The sequence below is a fragment of the Dermacentor andersoni genome, chromosome 1 (genome assembly GCF_023375885.2).
Source record: "Dermacentor andersoni chromosome 1, qqDerAnde1_hic_scaffold, whole genome shotgun sequence".
Classification (NCBI taxonomy): Eukaryota; Metazoa; Arthropoda; class Arachnida; order Ixodida; family Ixodidae; genus Dermacentor; species Dermacentor andersoni.
Window position 1 is genome coordinate 163,751,274 of NC_092814.1, and position 24,056 is coordinate 163,775,329.

Here is a 24,056-nt window from a genome sequence, read left to right on the forward strand (position 1 = left end):
GGCCTCAGAAAGCATCTGAAAATTAGCTAGTTTTGGCTATACACTCGCCGAAGCTCGTCTGAACTAATACACTCATCTATACACTCGTCTGAAGCTAACTGCTGCGACGAAATATAACCACTCCCACATGAAGAGGAAGAAACATTGCTACATGTCTGGTGCTATCAGAAACTTCCCCGTGTAGTGCTATACCGCAAAAATATGATTGTCACATATTTGTCATAGGTGGAGGCCGCACATTTTATTTAAACCAATTCTAAGACGCATAAAAACACAAAAACAACAAGCAATAAGGGGGAAATCGGTGATGCGGTAACCACCTACGTGTCTACGCACTATCAGACTGAAGCCTCAGGAAGTCACCCACATGTAATTTACGCATACACACTAACTCGGGTACTCTGACTGTAACGAAGTAACTTCATTCCAAGTCGGACGGTATACCAAGACATTGAGACTGCAACTATAGTTATAGGAACTCGCCTTTACGAAGGGGACACTTGTGCCAATCCTGCAACGTTCGTGGCGTTTCACGTAGTTAGGTCATATTTATTTTCCTTCATCAAAACGAAGAAACAGCCGCATAATAACTGTTACATACAGCAGCTTGATGGGGCAACTGCCCCAAAGGTTTAACAGCAGTGTACAGAAGTATACGCTCGAATATTAGCTACTACAACAACAGCAGCATACTTTCGGATGAGCACACAGTAAGAAAAAGAAAACACAGATACACATAGAGGCAACGGGGGGTAGATCTGCTAAAGTTTGAGTACTCATACAGTAAAAATACGACAATGAATAAAACCAAAAGTGAATAAACTCAACTGAAAAGGAATGTAGAAGTGTCTCTGAGGGAGAACTGCCAGCGCAAAAAATGGGCATGTTTATAGGTATAATTAACGAAAACCCTTGAAGGCATTGAATTCGGCATCTGTTGCGTATTTTTCAGAGTTAATTGAGAAGTATACGGGACTACGGTACAATGAGGCTAAAATGAAGTTTCACTGCGTATATGCTTACTATACCTGACCACAATGATATACGTATAATATCGCAAAAAATACGGTTTCGCTATGAAGGAGAAGCTTACGTGCTTGTAATTAGTTTGACTCACGTGGTGAGTTACACTGATTAACATCAGGGGAACTCAGGTCAAACTCGTCTTTTCTTGCGTTAGCTTTTGGAGAGTGACACACGCAAAACCTCCACTTAACGCCGTAATGTGCGAATAAAAGTCAATGAACTTGTACTCACCTTGTGCTTGAGTTGGAGATGGTGATCGCCATGCGGCCTTGTACGACGTTTCTGCAACGAAAGGCGTAACCCAGAATACGTTACTTAATCCATTTCTAGATTACAGCACTTCTATGTCTTTGAAGAGGTGCTATCACAACTGGCAACTGTGCCCACGATGCAAAGCATTCTTCAACATAACAAATGCATTTTACGCTTTAGATTATACGTCACTCATTATTGTTGATCACTTTCTTTAAAAAAGGGCTTTAGAAGGATAATGCACCAACATATGAACCAAAAAGTAATAGATTTACATAGAAAGCCTCGAAAAAGTGTGTAATACGACGCTGTCGCAAGAGTTCGTCGGTGAGTCACCTTTCGTTCGCACATGCGCTCTCGCACAGCCGGTATGGCGTACAGAGTCCGTTGTCTCTGTTGGCAAACCTTCTACCGAGGAATTGAACCAATCCCTTTGGAATATTGGATTTATCCTCGACACAGCGAACATGAAAACTTCGCATCTCTAGAGGCTCAGCTCATGGATACGACAAATGCGGTTCAGGCCGTCATCTGTAAGGGGCCCGTCTACCATAACACAAACAACCATGGTCCTCGCAAGCAGTTTTACTGATGCATTTGATGTTCATGGTCCTTGGTGCAATTTATTGTGCTGAATAGTGCCGTTACAAATCTAAGCAAATCGCACCAATGACCTACGCACTATGCATGACAAGACTGATATGTTCGTGAAATTTTCTGGTCACTTTGTATGCCGCCTGACTACTCAGTAGTTGTCCGCAAAATATATTTGCCAGAGTACGCTCTGCAAAGCAAGAACAGGTGTCGGAATGAGCTGCTTTTACGTATGGTCTGCAAATAGTGATTACGGAGACAGAATTGTGCCATTATAGTTATAGAATCATAACTTTGGTTTAATTTCGACGCGAAAGCTGCGGCATGAGGAATTGTACATTCTTTCACACATCTCGGCATCGCGTCTGACCGTCACCGCCTTCATGTAAGCTCAGTCCAATTGTGTCTCGTACAAACGTACCGCTGTCAAGTAACCATGCACGGAAGAGAATTCAACTATGAGGTTTTTTACGTGCCAAACCCACGACCTGATTATAAGACATGCCGTAGTGGGGGACTCTGGATTAATTTTGACCGCCTGGGGTACTTTTTTAACGTGCACCCAACGCACGCTACGGGTGCGTTTTTTGGATTTCGCCCCCATCTAAATGCGACCACCTTGGCCGGGATTCGATACCGCGACCTCGTGCTTAGCAGCTCAACACCATAGCCACTGAGCAACCACGACGGGTGACGGAAGACAGGACTTCAGTTACGATTCGGGAGAGCACAGTAGGCTTCAGAATTATAAAGTTGAGGCTGAATAAAAGCATACGCCTGAACCATCATTCTTTTCTTCGACCTATTTGACGCATTCTGTATTGTACTCTGTATGTTCGCATGACATGGCGGACTTCACATAAATGACTGAACGAAGCGCGCTTAGAGAAGACAGCCCTGTGAAGAATTTCTTGAGTGTGTGGTTTATTAAAAAGCACTAAAGCGTTTGACGGCAGCCAATGAAGGTGACAGTGGGATCACCGAAAAGTAGATACTCATAATGCAACTTATAATGCGACGTTACCGAAGCACAATAGTGTAAAACATGATTTCGACAAAGGCTTGCCGGTGATGGGGAAATTTCATTTCACCCATCATTCTATCACAGCATTAGCTTTGTACATCTTTTCGTGTTTTTCCCCTTGTTTGTCAAAGCGAGATGAGAAAGAGAAAAAGTGCCTGAAAACGGAGCTACGGGTGCGTGCACGGTAGAGAGAGAGAAAAAGAAAGAATTGAGTACATGCTTTTGTCACCACGGTTCTTTTTTTTTTTTTTTTTTTGCTGTTCCCTGTTTTAAAGAGAAATTCTAGTTTTGTTTCGCTTTTTACATATATAAAAAATGGTCAAGGCAAGTTTTCTGACGCTTGTTTTCTTTTGTGACTGTCAGTAAGGCTAAGAATATAGATGCCCTGGCGCAGACAGAATTGACTGGAAGGGGGTAGAAAATAAAAAAAGAAAAGAAATTCCGTAAAGACGCCGAAGGCGGTCTCGCGAAGAAAGTGGAGGAAATGTGCGTATCGATCGTGCTTCCAGCCAGTAAAATCTGCTCCAAGAGAAGGCACTCGAGGCGCTCGTGTGTATCGAGCTGCGAGCTGCGTCGCATCGACTCTCTGGTCCGCGGACATCGGCTGTGCCTCCTGGCTACACACGCCTGCCTACGCCATTTGCCTAGTCCCATTTCTTTCGCGCGCGCGCTTCCTCTTCCAAGGAAGGAGCTGTTCGGTGGTACGGTGCCAAATTTTGCGCAACCGCGGGCTGCCGTTCTCGAAGTGGCGATGCCAATGTATGCATTCTTTCTCTATGCAGAGAGCCTATGACGTCAACGTGCGGTCCGCACGATGATTTCTTAGAATGTTACGTTGACAGAGAAGTGGCGCGTTGCGTGTAAAATTTACGCTGCGTTTTGCTCATCGCTCTTCTTTCACATTTTTTTGTTTTGTTTTGTTTTCTCGCCAATCCACACTTTTGTGGACTTGGACGACGCCTACTCTTTGGGAAATTCTCTCTCTCGACGTGCTCGTATAACAGAAAGTGAGAGAGAGACGAATAAAAAGAAATAAATCATCGTCTCGTGAAGCAAGCCGACAGCGCTTGCTTCACGTTAAGGGGTTGAGAAGTCTTGCGGGAAGGGCATGCAGTAAATTCTGCCTCGGTAGCGTTGACGTAATGAACAGCAGGTTACTGTACGCGATGTACGTGTGGTGTGAAATAAAGACCGAACAGAAATTTGTTGCCAGTTTCACTAAAAGGAATGAGAAGAGCCGTAGCGCATCGCAATGACTGTAATGCTAGCTTCATTCGCACTAGGGGGGGGGGGGGGGGGGGGGGAGCGCCGCGGTAAGGCCTCGTGGCACAGTCCACGCAGCACTATATGTAAATAAAGTTGAAGCACGTAACGACATGGGTAGCCAGGCCAGGCAGTTGAGATTACTCTTAAAGTTATATCTATCAGCGTTCACATCGGGAAAAGAAATTAGGCGCTAGGCTTCTATAGTTCAATAGCAGCTGCCGTATTTCGTGTGATACGTAACAAGCCTTTAAAAGCATCAAGAGTGTAGGCAGTGTAGAGGAACCTCAACACCCACTTAGCACATTATTCCCGTTGAAGCAGTGAATACCACGCCTATTCACTCGAACATGGCTCATTAGGTGAAACAGGTGGGAGTCACATGACAAAGAGAATCAAATGAACAGAATGAATCACTCACCAGAAACCACGTAAACACTACGCGCAATAATTTTTTTGGAGCTCCAATCACGAGTGCTTACGGTGTCATTACTGCAGAAGCTGTGGGATATCAGAGAAAGCTTAGTGAGCTTTGTAGTTATTCAAGGCGTGTACACGAATATCTGCTATAAAACCTGATCACATGATCCCCCTAGAGTGCGCATGTGCAAGAATGAAAGCGTACATATGTAAGCATCAGACTTATGCCCATGCGACGTCATCCAAGAAAAAAATACGAGACCGTTTGCTTAAAATTGTGAGCAAATGAGATGTATTCTTGGTGGCAGTGGCGCACCCACGTCATCTGGCAATATTTGTTTACACAGGCACGTCACACTGCGTTTATGTCATTTACACTGAGTTGACACTGTATTACACCGATAGAGACCGGTCACTCATTGACATTTATGACCTCTGACAAGTCTTTCAGATTTACTGTTCGTCCCACAAGGAACATTGTCGCCCACACGAAAAGATTTACAATTTCACTGTCAGACTGAGCGTTCCAATGTTTCTAACGCCAGGCTGTAGTTTACCTAGAAGCACGCGCGTCAAGCTGCGTAATATCGTCGTACTGTATTGCCACTTCAACGGAGCTACCGTGGTGCAGCCGCTATTTTAGGGGGAAATTCAGAGACGAGTAAAAAACAAACAAAAAATGATGATATCCCTCAGCACCAAAGCTTCTTTTTTTCTTGCGAGTTCACACTGTCGCGCTAGGAATTAAAACATAAATGCAGGAAAGGAATTGTTTGTTCCCTGAGGGGTATACTATGTCGCACGCTTGCGACCATATAACATGTCTTCCTGGACTGCTGGGAAGCCGCGTTCTTTCGCGATATACTATAAAGCACTTATAAACAGGATTTGCTAGAATGCATGTGGGATTCGATTTTTACCAGTTGCTAGGCAAGTGGATGCCCCGTTCGACACAGTAATGTTGATTGCACTGCACAGCACATGGCACGAGCACATCGCGGTGTAGCATGATGCACATCTTGACGTAAACCTGTACGACTGACTACGCTTCGAAAAGTTATTGCGACGTGGCTCTGAAGATTAGAGGCACTTACGTACAGCCTCCATATAACCAGAACATTGAAGACACGTATACAGCGGCTCAATCTTACCTAACAGGGTCTGTAAGGAGCAACAACCATGCAGGACTCCGGAAATTTGGTCCACCTGGGGTTCTTTAACGTGCACCTAAATCTAAGTACACGGGTGTTTTTCGCATTTCGCCCCCATCGCAATGCGGCCGCCGTGGCCGGGATTAGATCCCGCGACCTTGTGCTCAGCAGCGCAACACCATAGCCACTGAACAACCACGGCGGGTTCTGGAAAGAACACGCACTAAGCTATAGCACATTAAATGTAGCCCATACAGAAAGCCCCTTGCACAGTAAAACAACAAAAAAGTGCTTAATCAAAGCGTGTTCACGTTAAGCAGACGGTGACAGTACATCAAATAGTTTTTTTATATCAGTCCCGCCTGAGAAAATCTGGTACTTTAATGTGTTGCGGCAATGCATTTCCTTCTGTCATGCTGCATATACGACACAGATGCAGCCATATATATATATATATATATATATATATATATATATATATATATATATGCTGATTGAATACCTGGGCCTGTATTCACTAAGAAAGTTATTAATAGCCAGCCAATCCTGATACAGGAGATATTGTTTGCAAAGGCGACCGGTCAATGGCAAACATCCCTTAAGAACGAGAAGATTTGTCATTTTGCTCGAAACCAAACGGTTATGAGTTTGAATTTCGCCAGGTACAATGATTTTTTTTTTTTTCTGCATAAAACTAAAACGAAGTGTTATTTAACGACCGAGTAACAAATCGAAATCCCGCCATTACCTATTTGAGATTCGTAAAATGGCTCTTGTCAATAAAGATGATGTCATACCCGAGTTGGGATCCAACCAACTTTCTTGCGTTTTTAGTGCGAGCAATGTAACCCCTACCGCGCCTGGGCGGGCCTGAAATACCTAATCTGAGACTTCCCGTCCTACTCTGGCTTCAGACGACGGACACTTGCCTCGCTCCTGATGGAATGGCGACCGATATAATTCCCTTCAGACCTGGACAATGCTGAGTCTGCAAAGCGCTCCTGCGGCTTCCAACGAGCTATATGGTGATCGTTGAGCGAATTCTCGGCTACCCCTGGCGTTCCGGCCAATGGTAGCAAGCTTTTATATCTTGTGGGGGCCTTCAAAAACATCGTGTTCCCACGTCGCAGATAAGTAACTCTCCCCCGCGCCCTATACTTTTCTTCCGACGCCCCCCCCCCCCCCCCCCCTCTTCGAAAACCTAATTCACCGCAACCCTCTGAGGGCAAAAAAAGCGAATAAAGGTGTTTAAGCAATTAGCCACTACGTCACGGCTGATTTACTCAGGCGAAGACATGATGCTTGTACTTAGAGCTGACAAACGCCAACGATTTTTCGTCGTTTTGATCTCGTGCGTCGTAGCCCGGCACCCAACCGTGCACAGCGTTGATCGAGACGAGGTGCCTGCGACACTATAGCTCACGTGCATTGCAACGCGTTCTTCCTTCGCACCACAAGCGTTTCCATTTCTCTGCAAGCGCTTTGTGCGAGGTTCGCGGGGTTGTGAAGCAGCCCAAAAAAGAAAAGAAACGAATGCGCGGCGAGTAAAGCGGAACTCGGTAGAGCCCACTAGGGTAATGCTTTTCTAGCCGGGCGTGTCTCGCACACCATGCTTGGAAATGCACTGCGGAAAGCGCGCATCTGCTGTTTCACACAAGTGGTATATGCTCCTTTAGAATGCACCTTTCAAGCGACGTCCACGAGCTCTCCCTGTGGCACTAGAACTGCCTGAGTGCTTTCCTGCAGTACAGGCCATTTATTCTATAGCTTGCTCTGCATTCTTTAAAGTCGTGTGCTCATAATTGCGCTCTTTAAAGCGAAACTTTTGATGGGGTTATTTGACTAATTTCTCATTATACACCGAGTAGGCCACATGCTTGTAAGTGATCTATGCAAGTACCATCAGGCTCGTATCGAAAAGTAAACTTACCGCGCGTGCTACCGCAGTAATATTTCCGCGATGTTGCCATCTTACGGATGCGGTATGGGCTGTCAGCCTGCTACATGAAGTGCGTGAGGCATGCAACTACTCAGAACTGCTGCTTTCGCAAACTGAACGATACAGCCTTATGTTTCAGGCGCTTTGGCATTCCGGTACAGCTCCACGCTTTCTTCGCCACGTGCCATTTTCGCTGGCGCTATATGTATACTGCAGCGTCACGCGTGCGCATATTTATATTACATGTTCGCCGTGCGTTGGCAACCTTGACAAAACTTTCAATTTCGATACGGCGAAGCAAGCACGATGTCGTATGCTCAGTTTTCCTTACACACAATGTCGTGTTTATTAGGTTGCGTGCTAACGTTTATGCTTTAATGTAAGCACGCAAATAAGGGATTTGCGAACGCATGCAATATTAATGCGATTAGCACTCTTTGGGAACTTCGCCCAGTCAGCGGTATATATCTAACCTCTTTCACATACCCAGTGACCAACGTTGTCTACAAGCTTGGGACACTAGGTATGCGCTTGCTGCTGTCTTGCCGAGCAGACAACATGGACCACTGGGTATGTGCTCGCGAACATGACAACTTGCTGTTGGCTGTGGTTAAGGTGGTTAAAAAGAGAGGTAGAGAAAGAAAGAGAGACGAGCATAAACAAACCGCGTACACTATAGAGTGGTAAGGGACGGCGTTCTTAAAGTCTATCGTGAAGGCCCGTAGACCGCAGGGATCTTAGTAACGCGAGTAAGGCCTTTAGCGCGGATGTTCTTTGGGAGCACTGGCCTAAAGCTTTTAGTTCTGATAGCGGACGATTGTCCAGCTGGTCCAGCACTCTGCACATCACTTGTATCTGGGCACTATATCGTGGGCAGACGCAGACGTGTGCGAGCATCTCGTCGATGCTGCATGTGTCGCACGTGGGGTTGTTGGCCATTCCAATAAGGAAGACATAAAAGTTCGTAAATGCAACGTCTAGCCACAGACAGTACAGCATGGTCTGTTCAGGTCGTGGTAACCCAGGCGCTAGATGCATCCGTATATCCAGAGACAATGAACGCAAACGACACATGGTGAAAATGTTCGAGTCCCACAGGGGCAAACTACATTCACGGGACATCAATCAAAGAAAGGATGTGCCAGGGTGACACAAGGAGTATGTAGCCTTGAATATGTTAAAACAATAGCGCCCCGTCCGCAACAGACATCTCTGCGTCGACAGCGGACGCATGATGGGCAGCTATTGCAAGTTACTTGCAGCTATAGAACACTAGGGATGGTGGGGCTTGCTATGGAGTTTCAGCAGGGGTGCAGTGATTGCAACTTATTCTGTGTAGTGCTATCATTCGGCATTGAGGCTGACAGCAAGGTTGCTACTTCGCGTGTCTGGTAGCGTACCCATAAGGATTTATGATTGTGATTCACGGATAGCATGAGGATAGTACATGGGGATACAATTATAATGGTAATGGTCATCGTAACATATAAAACATATCCCCCCCTCACTAATTAGACATCCATTATAGGAAACATTGCTAATCGTATTGCCAATCATTTCTAAAGGATGAAGGCGCTGCCAATTTTCTTTTGTCTTTCTTGTACAAGAATATGCTAAGAAGCACATTTGGTCTTTGTGTGGGTCGCAACATCAGTGACGCAACGGCTTTCTTTAAGTATTCTTACTGCGTATAGCCCAGGGAAGAGGGGAACATACAGGTGCTCCGCATTCTTGTGTGTGTGTGTCCGAGTTATATACATTTAATGGGCGGTATTAGCCCGTATCACAAAAGTTAGCTTTTCGACTCAAGTTGCCATGCAAAACTATGAAGACGCACACAGTTGACGTAATATAATGACAACGATACTGTCCCGACCGGATGCGTCAATCTGCTTATCCTCCATGCTTAGAAAGGGCAGACTGCTGGACGAGAATGTAGGGGTTATTGGCCTAATACAGTGAAAGACCAGTACAAAAGGTGTGCAATAGTCGTGATTTCTTGAACTAAAGCTCTTGATGAGAAACTTATTTTCTCGGCCAGCCGAAACAACAGTAATCTACAAGCCTGCGAACGCATGTTGGGGGCGTATACACAGTAACGGTCATGTTTGAGCAGGCGCTGCTAGCGTACGCTTTTTCCACTCGGTAAAACAAATGTGTTCCAGGTGCGCGCACTCGTGCACACGCACGTGCCGGCGCGATAGTTGACAGTGGTCAAAGCGCAGCCGTGGCCCGTAGGCTGTTGTCCTGATCGTAGCGCCACTCGTCGCGTTCGCACCTCTGTCGCGTACTTGCCTTGAATCGGTGCATTAAACAAACAAACAAAAAAAAATCTCTTGGTGTTTCACGCGGAGCCGTTGTTTGCGAGAACAAAGAAAGCACCGGTCAGCGCTAATGGAGCTCTTCATTCTCGCCAGCGTCTCGCCGCTCCGCCTCGTGCACGTGACGACCGGGCGTGCACTCTATGCACAGTCCGCTCGGGTGTTCCGCAGGTCGCGTCGGTTCGGCAGGCGCGTGGCCATTAGGGTGCGTCGCGCTGCGTGCGACCCGCATGTTTTTTGTTTGCTCTCGGAGAGCATGTGCGAGCGCGTCGCGTGCGAGCGCAGGGACCGAGTCGTTCTCGCCGCCTTCGTCCGGCCTCACGCGCGCCTCGGCGAGTGCACGCGAAGAGCCCCCCGGGGTCGCCCGTATCGCGCATTTCAGCACTGGGCGAGCGCATGTAGCGTGCGCTTTAGCTTCCTTCGACCCTTTGCAACGGCCGAGGGGGTGCAGCGGGAGCATTCGAGCTGCACGTAAAGAGAGGTAAACGGAACTTCACGTGTCAGCGTATAACGGAGCTGAAATGAAATGTCTCCTACGCCGCTAAGTGTAATAAAAGGTCGTTCTATTTATACCAAGGATGAAAACAACAACAACAACAACAACAACAACAACAATAAGCAAGAAACCTGCTTGGTCTTCAGCTGAAGACTGCATGTATGTTGTAAATAAAAAGAAAAACTCACACCGCATATTTCCTGACGTGTCGCGACTAAGAAGAGACTGGTTTCGTAATTTGCAAATATGTGCTTAACCAACTTTCGAATTTAAAGCATTATATGTTCTATTGTAACGACACGAAAGCGAAAAACAGCTCTGTGAGATAAGCAGACTGAGCCGTGCCGTAAATTAGGAGCCGTATAGCGTACTCGTGTGCAACCGCTTTGCTAATGCGTACGCTCGTGGAGAGTTTCGCTGTGACGCAAAAAAAAATAAGAAAAGTGAAGCATAAGTATATTTTTTATTCGGCCGTTTGTGAGTGCTCAAACCTTCTTTTTTTCCTTCTGATCTTCTTTCTTTCTTGAAAAGTAAAAGCAATTGAACAGAAGGAGGCTTCGAACTTCTAGTTCGTCTGCATTGTTAAAGGGAACACTAAGAAAAGGCAGCAAAACATACTGCACTGATAACTTATTGCTCTGAGTTCCTCCTGCGCTTGTTAAAACGGCAAAAGTTGCTTAATCTGCAAATATAACAAAGGCTAAGCGTCCGCATTTGTGTCTAGCTCCCAAACAGCGGATACTATGTCACCATTCTGAAAAGGTCCACAAATTTTAGCGTCCCATTTGTTTCTGGGAAATCACACAAAAATTGTCTGAGAGAGCTATCGCTCATTTCCGCGTGCAATAAGAGTCATTTTTATAAACAAATTAGGTAATACGTAACATCGGCCATATCTTGCCAGAAACTACGATGCCATGGGTGCTGCATTTTCGATGCAACTTCGCCGCGCACCTATCGCCCGTACCGTCATTCTGGTACATCAATATTTTTCTTTCAGAAAGTCACCTATTAAGTTTTCCTGCAAAGCAAGCTACCAGTCAAGCTACAATCAAAGTTGTTGTCCCCTTAATGGGAGGATAACATGAGAATTTGTACGCCTCTCGCTCAACTCGTCATTCTTTTTCCTCATGCCCACGCGATTTCTCCGGACGCCAGGAAATGACTAATTCTTTTTTTTTCCTTTTCCGTTCACCATAACTTTTTTCTTTTGTTAAAAACTCCTGCAACAAAAGCAGCTTCCAGCAGAAAGAATACTTCCTTGCTCTTGCCTCGCCCTAAAATCCACTTTCTCTTCAACTCTTTGATACAATTTCTGATAGATGCCTGAAATGTAAAAGTTTATTCTAACTCGATTTTACTTGGTTCTTTTTGTCTCACTTTATTTTTGTTTTGTGCAGGAACGTCTCTCAAGTTAATCGCAAGTTCACCGCCAAATTCCTGCTTCGTTTCAAAGTACCTTTGAGACAGGACTGCCTCAGTGCAAGATTTACCCGCAGCTGGCTGAACGGATTGAAGCGCTATACACGTAAAACACTGCTTGGTGTCGCACTCTGGAAATTTATGAGATTCGAACACCAGCTCAACCCTTCTGGACTTGTGCGTTTATGGAAAAAGTTGGCAGTTTCAGTGGAAAGTCGAAGCATTGAAACCAATAGCAAGGTTGAGCGTTGCATTAAATTAGGACACAAATTTGCGCGGTTTGGTTTAAGTTTATGGCGTGAATGCAGTGCATAGCACCGAAGTGCGAGAAGCCATAGGTGTGGTGGTTAGCGGAAAGATGTACAAACACAAGCGCTGTAACTTAGTTTTACTATTAGTGAAAAACACATATATGTAAACATAAAAGGTGTGAGCGTTATCAAACATGGTATCGCAGACACGCGGAAATATCGGCGCGTATAAGAACTAGCAGCAACATTTTGAAAACACATTTATGGCAAAAAAAAAAACATGCAGTAGTCCAAAATATTGGCGTTGCGCTGGAGCTCCTCAGACAGTGTTCTGATAATGCGCGGAGGCGACACGTCGGTGTGACGCAGCCCGCTAGGCAAGATGTTGCGGGATCGAATACCGGCCGCAGCAGCCGCATTTCGATGAGGGCGAAATGCGACACCGCCCGTGTCCCGTGCGGTGAGGGCACGTTAAAGATCCCCTGGTGGGCAAAGTCGATCCGCAGTCCCCCACTGCCGCGTGAATCAAATCGTGGTGTTGACACGCGAAACCCCAGAATTCAACTCAAAACGACCGCTGTCATCATGTCTTAATCAGGCTGAAGCCCACGGAGATCCGTTCCGCAGGAAATGACTACGTCACGACCTTTAACATTTATTACTATTGGTAGATACATCCACACACGCGTCTTTAAGTGCACAGTGTTGTTGTTTTTTTTTTTCTGACATTTACGGTCTAACCCAGTTTTTCTTTTTTTTTATCTTTCTATGTGAAATATTGTTTAATGGTCCTTGCGGCGCAACGATTCTTACGATAATCTTCGAATCGGTGAAATAATTAAGCTTGCATTGTTAACAATAGCTCCTTGCCGTAGTCCGTGTCTTCGTGGCAATACTGGCTACACTTGATCAAATTGGCGTTTTTCATTGTGCTGCTGCCAAATTACCGTGGGCGAAAAAAAAAGCAAGCAAAGAAGAACATGCGACTTTAATGTCACAGAGTTCGATTATAGAACTAACACTTTAACGTCTGCTGATCATGGCGTAATATAACGCTACTACCTCTTTGGTCGCTTTTAGTGGATGAGTATGAATGTAATGACGTCCGCTTTGGTGGTGGAAACATATATATGTCTTCAGGTGCCTTTGCTTCATTATAGCGACACGATTTCAAAAAAAAAAAAAAAAATATTGACACACGTACTTGTTCGTCTTTTTTTTTTTTTCTTTGGGGATCGTTTATCACCGACTAACGATTCTTGCTAGGTTATCGCTCGTCGCAAGAGGCGCCTTCATGTATCAGATCTTTCTCGAATGATTACATTGCGAAAGAATCCTGTCTGTAATAAGATCGCATGCGCAATGCGAATAGTGGTGTACATTCTAGAACTCACGCGAGCACCAGTGATTACGATGGAATATACTATGGGCGATGTGTAAATAGCCGCTGCGCTTAACCCGTAGGTGAGATTTTGACGACCGACGACTATACTAGCCGCTTCGTAGTGTTTTCAGTGTCACTTGTTTTTTCTGGGCGCAAGTTTGCTAAATATAGCGTTAGAGTTCTGTCTCACATTTTTGCTACTGTCTGGTACTTCAACGTCACAATGTGACAATATAGTGCCATTCGTTCAATGATCGTTCTCTGAATGTTAAGAACCTGTAGGCCGCTCCGTGGTTTCTTTTTTTAAGCATAAGCGTAAATCAAAAGTTTCACGCTAAATCTACGCATAAGCGTGCGCAGGTCTGAGCAAGTGCACCTGCGGACGCGACTGGGCATGTATTTATTTTCGTGTCCTCTTATAGCGGGGCACACTTGTTAAGAAGGGGCCCGCCCGATACAACGCGCGACACTTCTGAAAGATTGCTGCTCTGGGTGCTTGAACTTGACAGAACTTGTTTGGAACTAGTTCCGTGCGCTTGTTCGTGTGGCTAATCGCGTGGCAGATTGCGCGTGGCATATCACTACGTCTCCTCTGCGCTTAACAATGCTTGCACAAATAGCCCATTCTTTTTTGTGTTAACTTTATTAAGTTTAATGCACGACTCTTTCAAAAGAAAGTCCGCGAGGATGTTACAACAGTGGACTAATATCTTGCGTAGCCCGCACGATCTGCTTAAATAGTTTAATGAAAAAGTTTTTGGGGAGTAGAGGAGGTGAGTTACTCAGTACTGGAATGGAAACTTGTCGCATGCAGTGAAGTGCCATGGAGTCCTCACTTTTCGAGTAGCAACAAGAGTCTGTATAAGGAAACAACAGGTCACTGAAAAGCACCCGGTCATCTGTCTACGCGGGCCCTGGCAAAATGATGTTTGCAACAATATTATTGGCATTGACTATTGCATACTATGGTGGTCCAGCACCACAACTTTCCATATTGCTCGTGACTAGCGAAAATAGACCACGATTTACGCCAGCGGAGAAAAACAACGAACAGTTGACTGAGAGGTTGTTGACAACTTTCGTACGTTATGCCTTCGCCTCGCCGAATTCGCGAAATCACACTATTTCCTTCCTTTCCTTTACTACTCTACGCTGTCCCAGCAGGCGTATATAGAAACCAAGACTGGTGCATCACGGACCTAAAGCGCCTGCTCGTTGTCCGCGCGGGCCAACCTAATCTGTTTCTCGCCGATCGCGTATTCCCGTTCACTCACGGGGGAGGACGAGCCTTCCCCAGATACACGCGCCGCATTTCTCCTTCTGTGTTGGTATTTTTCTTGCTGTTTTGCTCGCGCGCTTCCTTTGAGCTCTGTGCTTCGGTTGAGCGATGTTCTCATTTTATTCCTTGTAAGTTATGTAAAAGAAAATGCACTGAATAAGTAGTTCAGTCTTTTGGAGAACTAGCTTCCTTCACAGCCCATAAGCGCCAGAAGAAGCCTACTTTAAGGATAACTTTCTTATGACGAGCGCAGATGATATGAAGTCCTTAATGAAAAGGCGCGTAGAGGAAGGCGGTGCAGCTTCAGACACCGCAGATGGTCTGTAGAAAGCGTACAGTACAAATACAGCACCTCTGGCAGTCAGTCAGACGATATTCAGCAAAATGAGAGAAATATAACACGCAGGCAAAACCACCGCCTGAAAACGCCCGTGCCCGTATTCACAAAACACTCTTACGCTAGAATTGTTCGCAAGACTAAATTGCAGCCATTCCTGATACTGGACGTGTTGTTAGCGAAGGCAGCGAGGCAAATATTCTGTGAATTTGGCCTGCGATCTCATAAGTATGCATTGTTAGCTAGGTCAACGCTATTTTAACGACACAGAGAGAAATGTTGGATCATAAGAAAGGCAAAGAGGTTGGCCTGAGGTATGTTGATCTAGCCAGTTATACCCTGTGCTGGGGGAGATGAAAATAGACAGGCACAAGACGAGCGGCGATGACGACAGAAGAAAGAGGCAAAGCACCTCACGGACAGGTCTACGCATAGCCTTTAACCAAGGCTTGTATTTAAAAAAACAACATCATATAAAACCTGTAGGGCCTGAAAACTATGCTTGCAGTCACGCCAAGGACCAAATATAATGTCCTCTGACAATTGGTTGGCTGTCGAGTCGGGTAAGAGTATCAGCTTACCTTTGTCGATCTTCCATGTATTAAGGACAATAACATAGTACTTGGGACTCTTGCTCATGGCCCATCATCCAGTCTGAAGTATCAGCGTTTCTCATGAAGTGCGCGTAACGGCGTGTAAGCGCCACTCCCAACCTAAGCAGGTGCAGAGTACTGGCACTGCTGCGCTAATTTTTTCGTAGTAGCTCAAATTATATCTTAGGGCCCAGTCTATGGAGGGCGTCTATGGTGATTTTCTGGATGGTCCATGCGCTTTTCTTCTACGTTTCATATAAGACCCGAGAGAAGGGAGGCAGTTGGCAAGCGCTCTTTAAGAGAGAATCGTTAGCAGTGTATATGCGGTTCGTCGAGAGCGTTCTTCATTTCGGCATCGGCAAGTTTATTGCCACGCAGACCACAGTTACTGGGAATCCATTGATATGCAACATGGTGATCGCCCTCTTCCGCAATAGAGTGAGATGCTCGGCAGTCTGAAGAACCAATGCTTTGGATGGCCTTCTTTCATTATACCTATAAGTAGCTTCAGAGCCAATTTCGATCACTGAATACTGTTCATATTTGATGAGGTTGCCCCGAAATGTAAAGAAGTGCCTCTCTGATTGTCACAAGTTTAGCGGATGTTGACGTTATTTTGTTACATAGGCGAAGCCGCCAAGCGACACAATGCATGCACAACGAAAGTCGCTGCTTATGCGGCCGATGACATCGAGCCATCTGTAAATACCTTTGCCGAGGAGCCATATTTGTAGCTATATACCCAAGCGTGAGCTGTCTGAGGCCCACGGTAGGTATCCACTATTTCTTGGAGATGCCGGTAATAGAGAGCTGTATCGTGGGCTTGACCCGTGGGGGCATGTTTTATAGTTTAGCGCAGGCAAAATATGGCGATATATATTCATGTCATTTTATGGCTCTCGAAAAAGTGCAGTCCGGCAGAATGTCGGGAAGTGTCGATAGAGAGTGGCGTCCGTGATGGGAGAGCAGCCACATGAACACTCGAAGAGGTTCGCAGCGCAGAAATGTCGGCACGCGATTCCTCTATCATGCCATCAGTCCAAGTGCAACGCTGCGTGTTCGTATCATATGTGCCTAGTCGCTTTGCAACGTACGCAGAAATGACTGGCTCATGCTTGAAATGACCAGCAAGCTATACCGAACGTAGCCGTTGAAGAAAGCCTGGTACCACCGGAGCAGCGAACGACTAAACGTTCCCGCATCATGCCAGCCAGAAAGCAGAGAACTTGCGCAAGTGAAGCAATTTGTTTCTTTAACATTGTGCCATACTTTGATAATAAAATTCCGCATTCAGTTACAACGCCTAGGTTTCATTGGTGTGTCACAGAAGGTGACATATTATCATTGACAGTAATTGGACAGCGACACATAAATTTCCGTATAAACGCTATTGCAGCGCACTCATCTGTTGCCAATTGAACTTCTTGGCAGCGCAAGTATTCAGGCGCTGTGGGCACACCTCACTACACTCTTGCGCACACTTGTGATCCACTGAGCCCGATCGCTCATATGTCAACGACATATGTAGTGATTCATCAGTAATTATTTTCGCAGAGCCAACAAGGTCAACGTTGAGCGCTGAGGACTTGCGCCACTTCAGGGACAACAACGCATCCTCTCGTTTCACCAGCATCCATGACATGAAGACTGTAACTTAGGTTTGGCGGCTGCTTTACATATGGATTGTGACCTCATTGTTATTTTAAAGAATAGAACTGCGATATGGCTTCAGTTAGGAATTTCGAGGAAACAACACCCGCGCACCCTGAATAATTGGCAGAGAACAGATGCATTCAAAAGGTATATGCAGCTAAGCTAAGGTAGTCCTATATATAGTCTATGGGTTTTCTCAGATTATACAGTGGGCTGGCGGCCTATAAGTAGAATTGCTATTCGAAGCGGCTGTTTTCTTGTGGATCACAGTCTTTCTTTTTATGGTGCATTTACATATTGCACCATATTGCACCACAGTGCGTTTACATATCAAGGAAGGAAGGAAGGAAAAAGTGGAGAAGGAAAGGCCGCGAGGTTAACCAGTTTAGCTTAACCTGTTTGCTACCCTACACATGGGAGCGGGACGGGGGGGATGAAAGATGGGGAGGGAGGCATCCTATTAAAGCACCGAAAAGAAGATCAATCCCGTCCTACCCCCCCCCCCCCCCTCCTCCCTCGTTGAGGCAGGTGGCCGTTGTGCTCTTTCTATAAGCGCTTACCAAGCCGTCCGCCATATAATTTTGTTGTTGTTTTGTGACAGTAATGCCGAAGTGTGACATTATAATTTGTTGTCGGCATGCCAGTCATATAGTGGTTATTCCGATTTCTTCTTTCACCCCTTTTTTTCGGCACGCACATAGTTTTTTATGCGTTTTTGCGAATGAAGCACGGTTCTTTTTTTAACAGATATGCCAAAGCATTGCGAACGCTTAATGATGTCTCATAGAATCGCGTCACTGATCGTAACATTTAACGACTAGCAATTCTCACCCTTTTATTTCTTTAGCCCTCCTAAAGTGCCTATGAAAAAATAACAATGTACAATTTCTAGTCTCACTGGTTATACGAAAAAGTGCTGCTATCTTGCGGGATGCCATAATTTTGCGTTATGTTGAATTAAAATTTTTTTGATCGTTGGTAGTGCGGATTTCCTTAGCCACGCCATATCGTGCATAATTCATATAATGTCAGACCTTTTTGCTTTTTGTTTAATGTCTAACCTTGTGCATATTTTATGGTATAGACTGTTGAAAACTGCAAGCGATTGCGCTATAATTTTTTGTCATTTCATTTTTTAGGCCCTGCCATTACTTACTATGTAAATTGCATGTGTTGTGACATACAATGCGCTAATATTAATTTTCCGCGAACTGTGTCTTAGCCAGTTACAACTTTTATTTGCGTTTTACTGCAATATTCTGTCTTGCTTGTGTGCTTGTTTGAGCCGGCCTAAATTTGATATGTATTGTTTGGCTAAAGGAAAAGCAGTAGATGGCATCACCCATGGTGCCAACCTCACCGATGCGTACATTCAAGTTAAAAAAGAAAGAAAAACAAACTCTTTTTTACTCCGAGTTACTCCGTGAACTTTTTTTGTTTTGTTTTTTCGCTATCCTGCGACATACTGTGAGCCTCCATGCTAATAGGACGCTGCGTGAGACGGACTCACAGAACGCCTTCGAATGACCCAAAGGACCAGTTTACTAAAATTCACATATGTCAGACGAGTTCATTCTAAGACGTTGTGACAAGTCCTCCTAAGAAGCCTGTCTGCATTCACGCACTTTAGATAAAGACCGATAGCCTCACAGCACAGCTGGGAATAACAGTCTATACGGGACGCACCTTCGATATTACATTTTCTGACATTCACTAATGCTGTGCGAAGCGTGTTGTAGGCAAAGGGTGGTGGGATAGTGTGACACATTTAGGTTGCGTTTGTTAACGAAAAGGCTCGACTAATGACTTCCGCATCAAATGATAAATGACTGAATGATTGAGGAAGCGCAATAGATGACGCCCACATTGAAGCTCTGCTTTTTTTTTTTTTTCACAGCATTCCTTTTCTCGTGTGCGCCAGAGGTTGCGCTTACTGAATCGTTCAATTCTGAACATCGACCGTCTGGCCAGACTCGCTATCTCATGGCAGCTCATATCAGTTACACAGCACGATTCCTGGCACCAAGTGTCGCGTACGGCAATTGTTCATTACAGTTCCGCCTGTGCCACGGCTGCCTATGTGTAACACACCCAGAGGCAGGTTTCGAATCGTAATCACCTCGCCTTTATTGAGGCGTCGAAAGCCGCTGCCAACGGGACTCGTCAATACAAGGCTCGTTGATAGTCATATCTTTTTTTGTGTCGTTTGTATTAGTAATGTTTTTTAGGCCAAAATAGCACATCATTCGTGATTTTGTATTTGACGGGGAAGCACGTTGTACCACAAAATAAGGCGATAGAGTACACAGTTCCAGTCTCTACATCCGACAACCAGCAGCATTGAAAGAAGCTGTTCTTCTGATACCGTTCATGAAGTGCAAATAAAGAGGGCGAGTATCCTGCATACTGCTCACTCGTCACATGCAGTAACAGCCACGAGAGGTCAAGAAGCCAGAACAATGAAACAAATAACTGTTATGAAACGCGCTCGAACGCCTCGCGTCAAATGTACAACATACTTTGCCACATGATTAACTTCCTCGTAATATAGACAAAGGAACATGTACATGCACACATCTCTGGCGGCATCAAGAGTAGCGATAGTTTCGTACTGTCGAAGCATTTAGCGAAATCTTTCTACTTCGGTGTGCAACGTCCTGTTGTGAGTTCCGGATGTACTCGAAACTACTCGTTATTTGCATCTTCTCTCCCCATTTGTTTTTCATCCTTCTTTGAGGGAGGGGGAGCCGCAGGAACACGCAAGTTTGTCTTGTTCTATTCATTCGTTTGTGTCTCCTAAGCCATATGTTTTGTACGCTAAATAACGTCCGAGCAATGTACAAATACCAAATGCAGACGAAAATGTTAAGGAACGCGCTGCTCTCCGAGTAACTAATCATTAAATTTTATCATCTGGATTTTTCTGTTGCTGCATTATAGTTAACTATATAATACGTGCAGAGAATTAACGGGAGACCGTACACACTATACCTTGCACCATGCGAACCTTACACTAGAACTGATCAAAATATGCTCATAATTGCTTAGTTGAATAAGATTTCACTGCGGTTAGGGCACTATGTAGGATTCCACTCTTTCCCGTGTTTAATTAATTTTAGTAGACTGCAATATCGACACTATGAGACGAGGAACTTATACCTGTAAGACTATTATATAAAGAAATCATCTATTGTCAAACATCATGCAAAATGCCTGCTTCGTCGACGGCTAAGCCGTGCCATCGTCGTTCTCACCAGCCGTCGGGAAGCGCGCACGAGCGCCGTATGTTCGGATAGCACGTGACTCGACGATGGCGCATACATAGATGGCACAGCTGCGTGAGGCGTTCTCCAGCAACGCCTCAGACAACTGCGTGATTCGTGCACGTCCACTCGCATGCAGACACAAGCAGCGCACGACAGCATGCACCTCCGACCTCATGCTCCTCGCCGAAGCGCGAACGGCAGTTTACCGGTGAACAGCATGGTGAGGTTTGTGACGGAGGCGGCGTTGCTGAGCAGGTGGTCCGTCGGAGGCACGCGTTTTCCCGAAGTCATCCACAGGCGGCAGACCTCAGCCGCCGCTGCGACCGCGTGCCCGAACCTCGGCTGAGGCTGCCGGCAGTCGGCGGCCACGTCGCGAGCCACGATGCCTCCACGCCAATCACGCCACGTCACTCACGGTCTGCCGCCACCCGCGTCACGCCCGGCCTCGTCACCTACAGTCATGCCACGCTGGCTTGTCACGCGACTTGTCACACGGTGCGCTGGACCGCTTCGGTGGGCCTGCGGAGCGAGCCTGGCGTGCTGGGCGCCCATCGCTTTCGGGCCTCCTCGCTCTCGATCCGAGAGGCCCGCTATTGGCGCGGCACGACGGCCAATAGTGGAGCCCCACTGCGAGGCGCAGGGAAAGGGCTCCGGCCGGCGCCGACCAATGGAATCCGGATGCGGTACATTATGCGCGAATCCGGGGGCCGGAAGGGCGGGCGCCGGTTCTTGTTGCCAGGAGTGGCGCGAGAAATCCGCCGGAACCAGACGATTTCCGACCACCGGAGGTCGGCGAAGGAGTGGGCCGGAAAAAACCTAGAGAAGACCCTCCACGGAAACACAAAAGGGTCCGTAACGAGCCTCGAAAAAGAAGCACTGGCGCGCCGGCCCGGGGTAGTACGTCAGTCGTCAGACCGACTTGATCGGCGGAACGCTTGTTTCGGGGGAAGCGTCACTGCGGTGCGAGGTTTCTAAACGGCCGCTAAGGACGCGGAAGTCCGGACAGGAACCGAGCAACGGGCAAACTCCCAGGCGCCTCGCCGTTACTTATTTCTTTTTTGCCTGCTCAACCCCAACCCCCTTTTTCTCCGTCGCTAGCACGTACCGTCAGAAGGAGACCGCCGCTCGCCTCGATACCTTCCGCCGCACGACACCTGGGCGCGCAAGTGGCGTGGTCATTGGGAGACCGTTAACGCGCACTGCCTTTCGTCTCGAACGGTTCGCGACGCGCGAGACTTCGACCGAGCGGGCAATTATTGATTCGTCATGGCTGTTCTTTATGTTAGAATTTCATGGGCTGGAGCTGCTTTTGGAACGAGGCCACGTGCTGCAAGTGCTGCGCTGGCTAAGCCAGCAAAGAGCGCAGAAACTATACGGCCTAATTTACAGCATGTCGCTTTGCATGCACACTCTCGTGAAGCACGCCGGGCAGGAGCTACGTCGTCCACCGCCTCACCAGCCATGCGCTGTTTACCATGGTTTGAAACGGGATGTATTACGCCGAGCAATACTACTATGGAGTTTTAGAGCCAATAAATATAAATATACAACGAAATAAGAACAAACGAGGGTTTTAGCTCACAAGAGAAAATTCATCCACTCTGCTCATGAGAACAATGAGCTCATCTTTTCTTCAATAAATTGGTGTCGGATGTGTGTTGGATGAATAAATCTGCGTAGGATGATTTTGACCGCGAAAAATCGAGATTCCGATCAATCAAATCCAACTTCAATTCAGTTTCCCTTTTAAAAAGATAGCAGTCTTTGTTTTTGCCCCCCCCCCCCCCATTTTGAAGTATATATATATAAAATGCTCGCGCATCTTCTATAGCTGATGATGATTCTAGAAGTTACGGAACACGTTCGTCGCCGAAATTCACTGCGCGTCTCCCATCGTATGCTCTGGCGCGTTTCTACAAGGTAAACCACGTCGTATCTTGTGATTCACCGTGCTTTAATGCTCAATAAACGTTCTGCTTGCTCTGCAAGGTCCACCATGGCGGCTGAGGAACGCGTCCGTCAATGAAATCTGCAGCGCCTCTCTTGTCCTATAATGCGTCATTTTGTCTCGATGGCTCATGGAAGCGTCGAGTACACCCATTTCCGCGATGCGTGGGATCTGCATTATTACTTTTTTCTTTCATTTTGCGAGAAACAAAGCCTTAAGTGATTCCTCTGACGCCGAACTAATTTTCTCCGAAAACAGCCGGCTCTCGCAGCTGCACAACAATTTCCTGCAAAACAGCCCCTGAGCGATGCACATAACGTCATCCTCGTTTACTACAGTAATTTCCTTTTCGGTTATTTCCTTTTCTCCGAGTGACGGTATTCTCGTATCGGATATATATATTTTTTCTGCAGTCAGTCGAGACCTTGTTTAACATCGAACACCACACAAGCGCCCGTCCACACAGAGTCCTGCGCGATTAAACATCCAGCACTGCATTTACAAAAATGATTGGTTCCCAAATGCTATAACATTTTCGCATAAGCCATTTTGAGCGTAAAACTTGAAGAACAATAGTGTTAGCTATATTGGGCTGTGTTGTGCAGCTCCATTGACTGATTTATTTCCCGAAATATTATATTACAAAACCTGTAATTTAGAACGGAATATCATTAAAAGGCTAACCACGTATTGCTTATTGGCGCAACCGAGCTCCCCCATGTAGTGCTTTAAGACCTCATGCACGTAGATCCATGTGGCTTCGTCAAGCGTACGTGACACGCCGTATTGAGAGCGAATTCTGGTCAAGAGAAGAAACTAAATTGTTGTTTTGCTGTTTATTGAAGTTGCGAATCCAATCGACCCGCAGTCAACTTTCGGGCTGAATACGTCATTATTTTTTGCCTTTTGCTCCAGTGAGAGGCTTAACTGGCCGCGGAGCACCACTATGAATCAACCAGTCTTGGAACGCTTCGTAAGAAGCGAGTCAGTTTTGAGTCGCAGAAACTGTGCAATAATTTCGATGACTCGTTACCGCACCCCTTTCGCCCGCATAAATCTTCCTTTTCACTCCACCGCAACAAAAGTGATGTCTATCCGCAGCCACGAAAGTATGTACACCTCTGCCCTTTCTGTATAGCGCGACTCATGATGCTCGCTTCGAAAAACAGCCCCGTCGAGGGCGTCCAGCACAGGGGCCGCGCGTGATGCGCTGCGCTATAGCGACGCTCTCCGTCGTCGTACATCATCCTTAGTCACGGTTGCGCAAGTCACGCGTTGATGGACTGCGCGAGGCTGTGCCACGAGAGCGATCCCTGAACCACAGCGCCCTCTGTCCCACCCCGTCGCTCAACGCCCGAATCACCCTTGCCGTCAGCAGGACGCTCGCACCCCCACTGCTCGCCTCCCAACATCCCCCGATGAACCAAGGCGAAGTTG

General features: G+C 46.4%; 1 protein-coding gene across 1 annotated transcript in view; it reads right to left on the reverse strand.

Moving 5' to 3' along the window:
• Positions 1–24,056, reverse strand: part of LOC126547316 (uncharacterized) — a 225,237-nt gene that overhangs the window by 51,104 nt on the left and 150,077 nt on the right. The window contains exon 5 of the mRNA XM_050195279.3: positions 1,258–1,308. Within this exon, the coding sequence (XP_050051236.1) occupies positions 1,258–1,308 (51 nt within the window). The remainder of the gene's footprint in view (positions 1–1,257; positions 1,309–24,056) is intronic.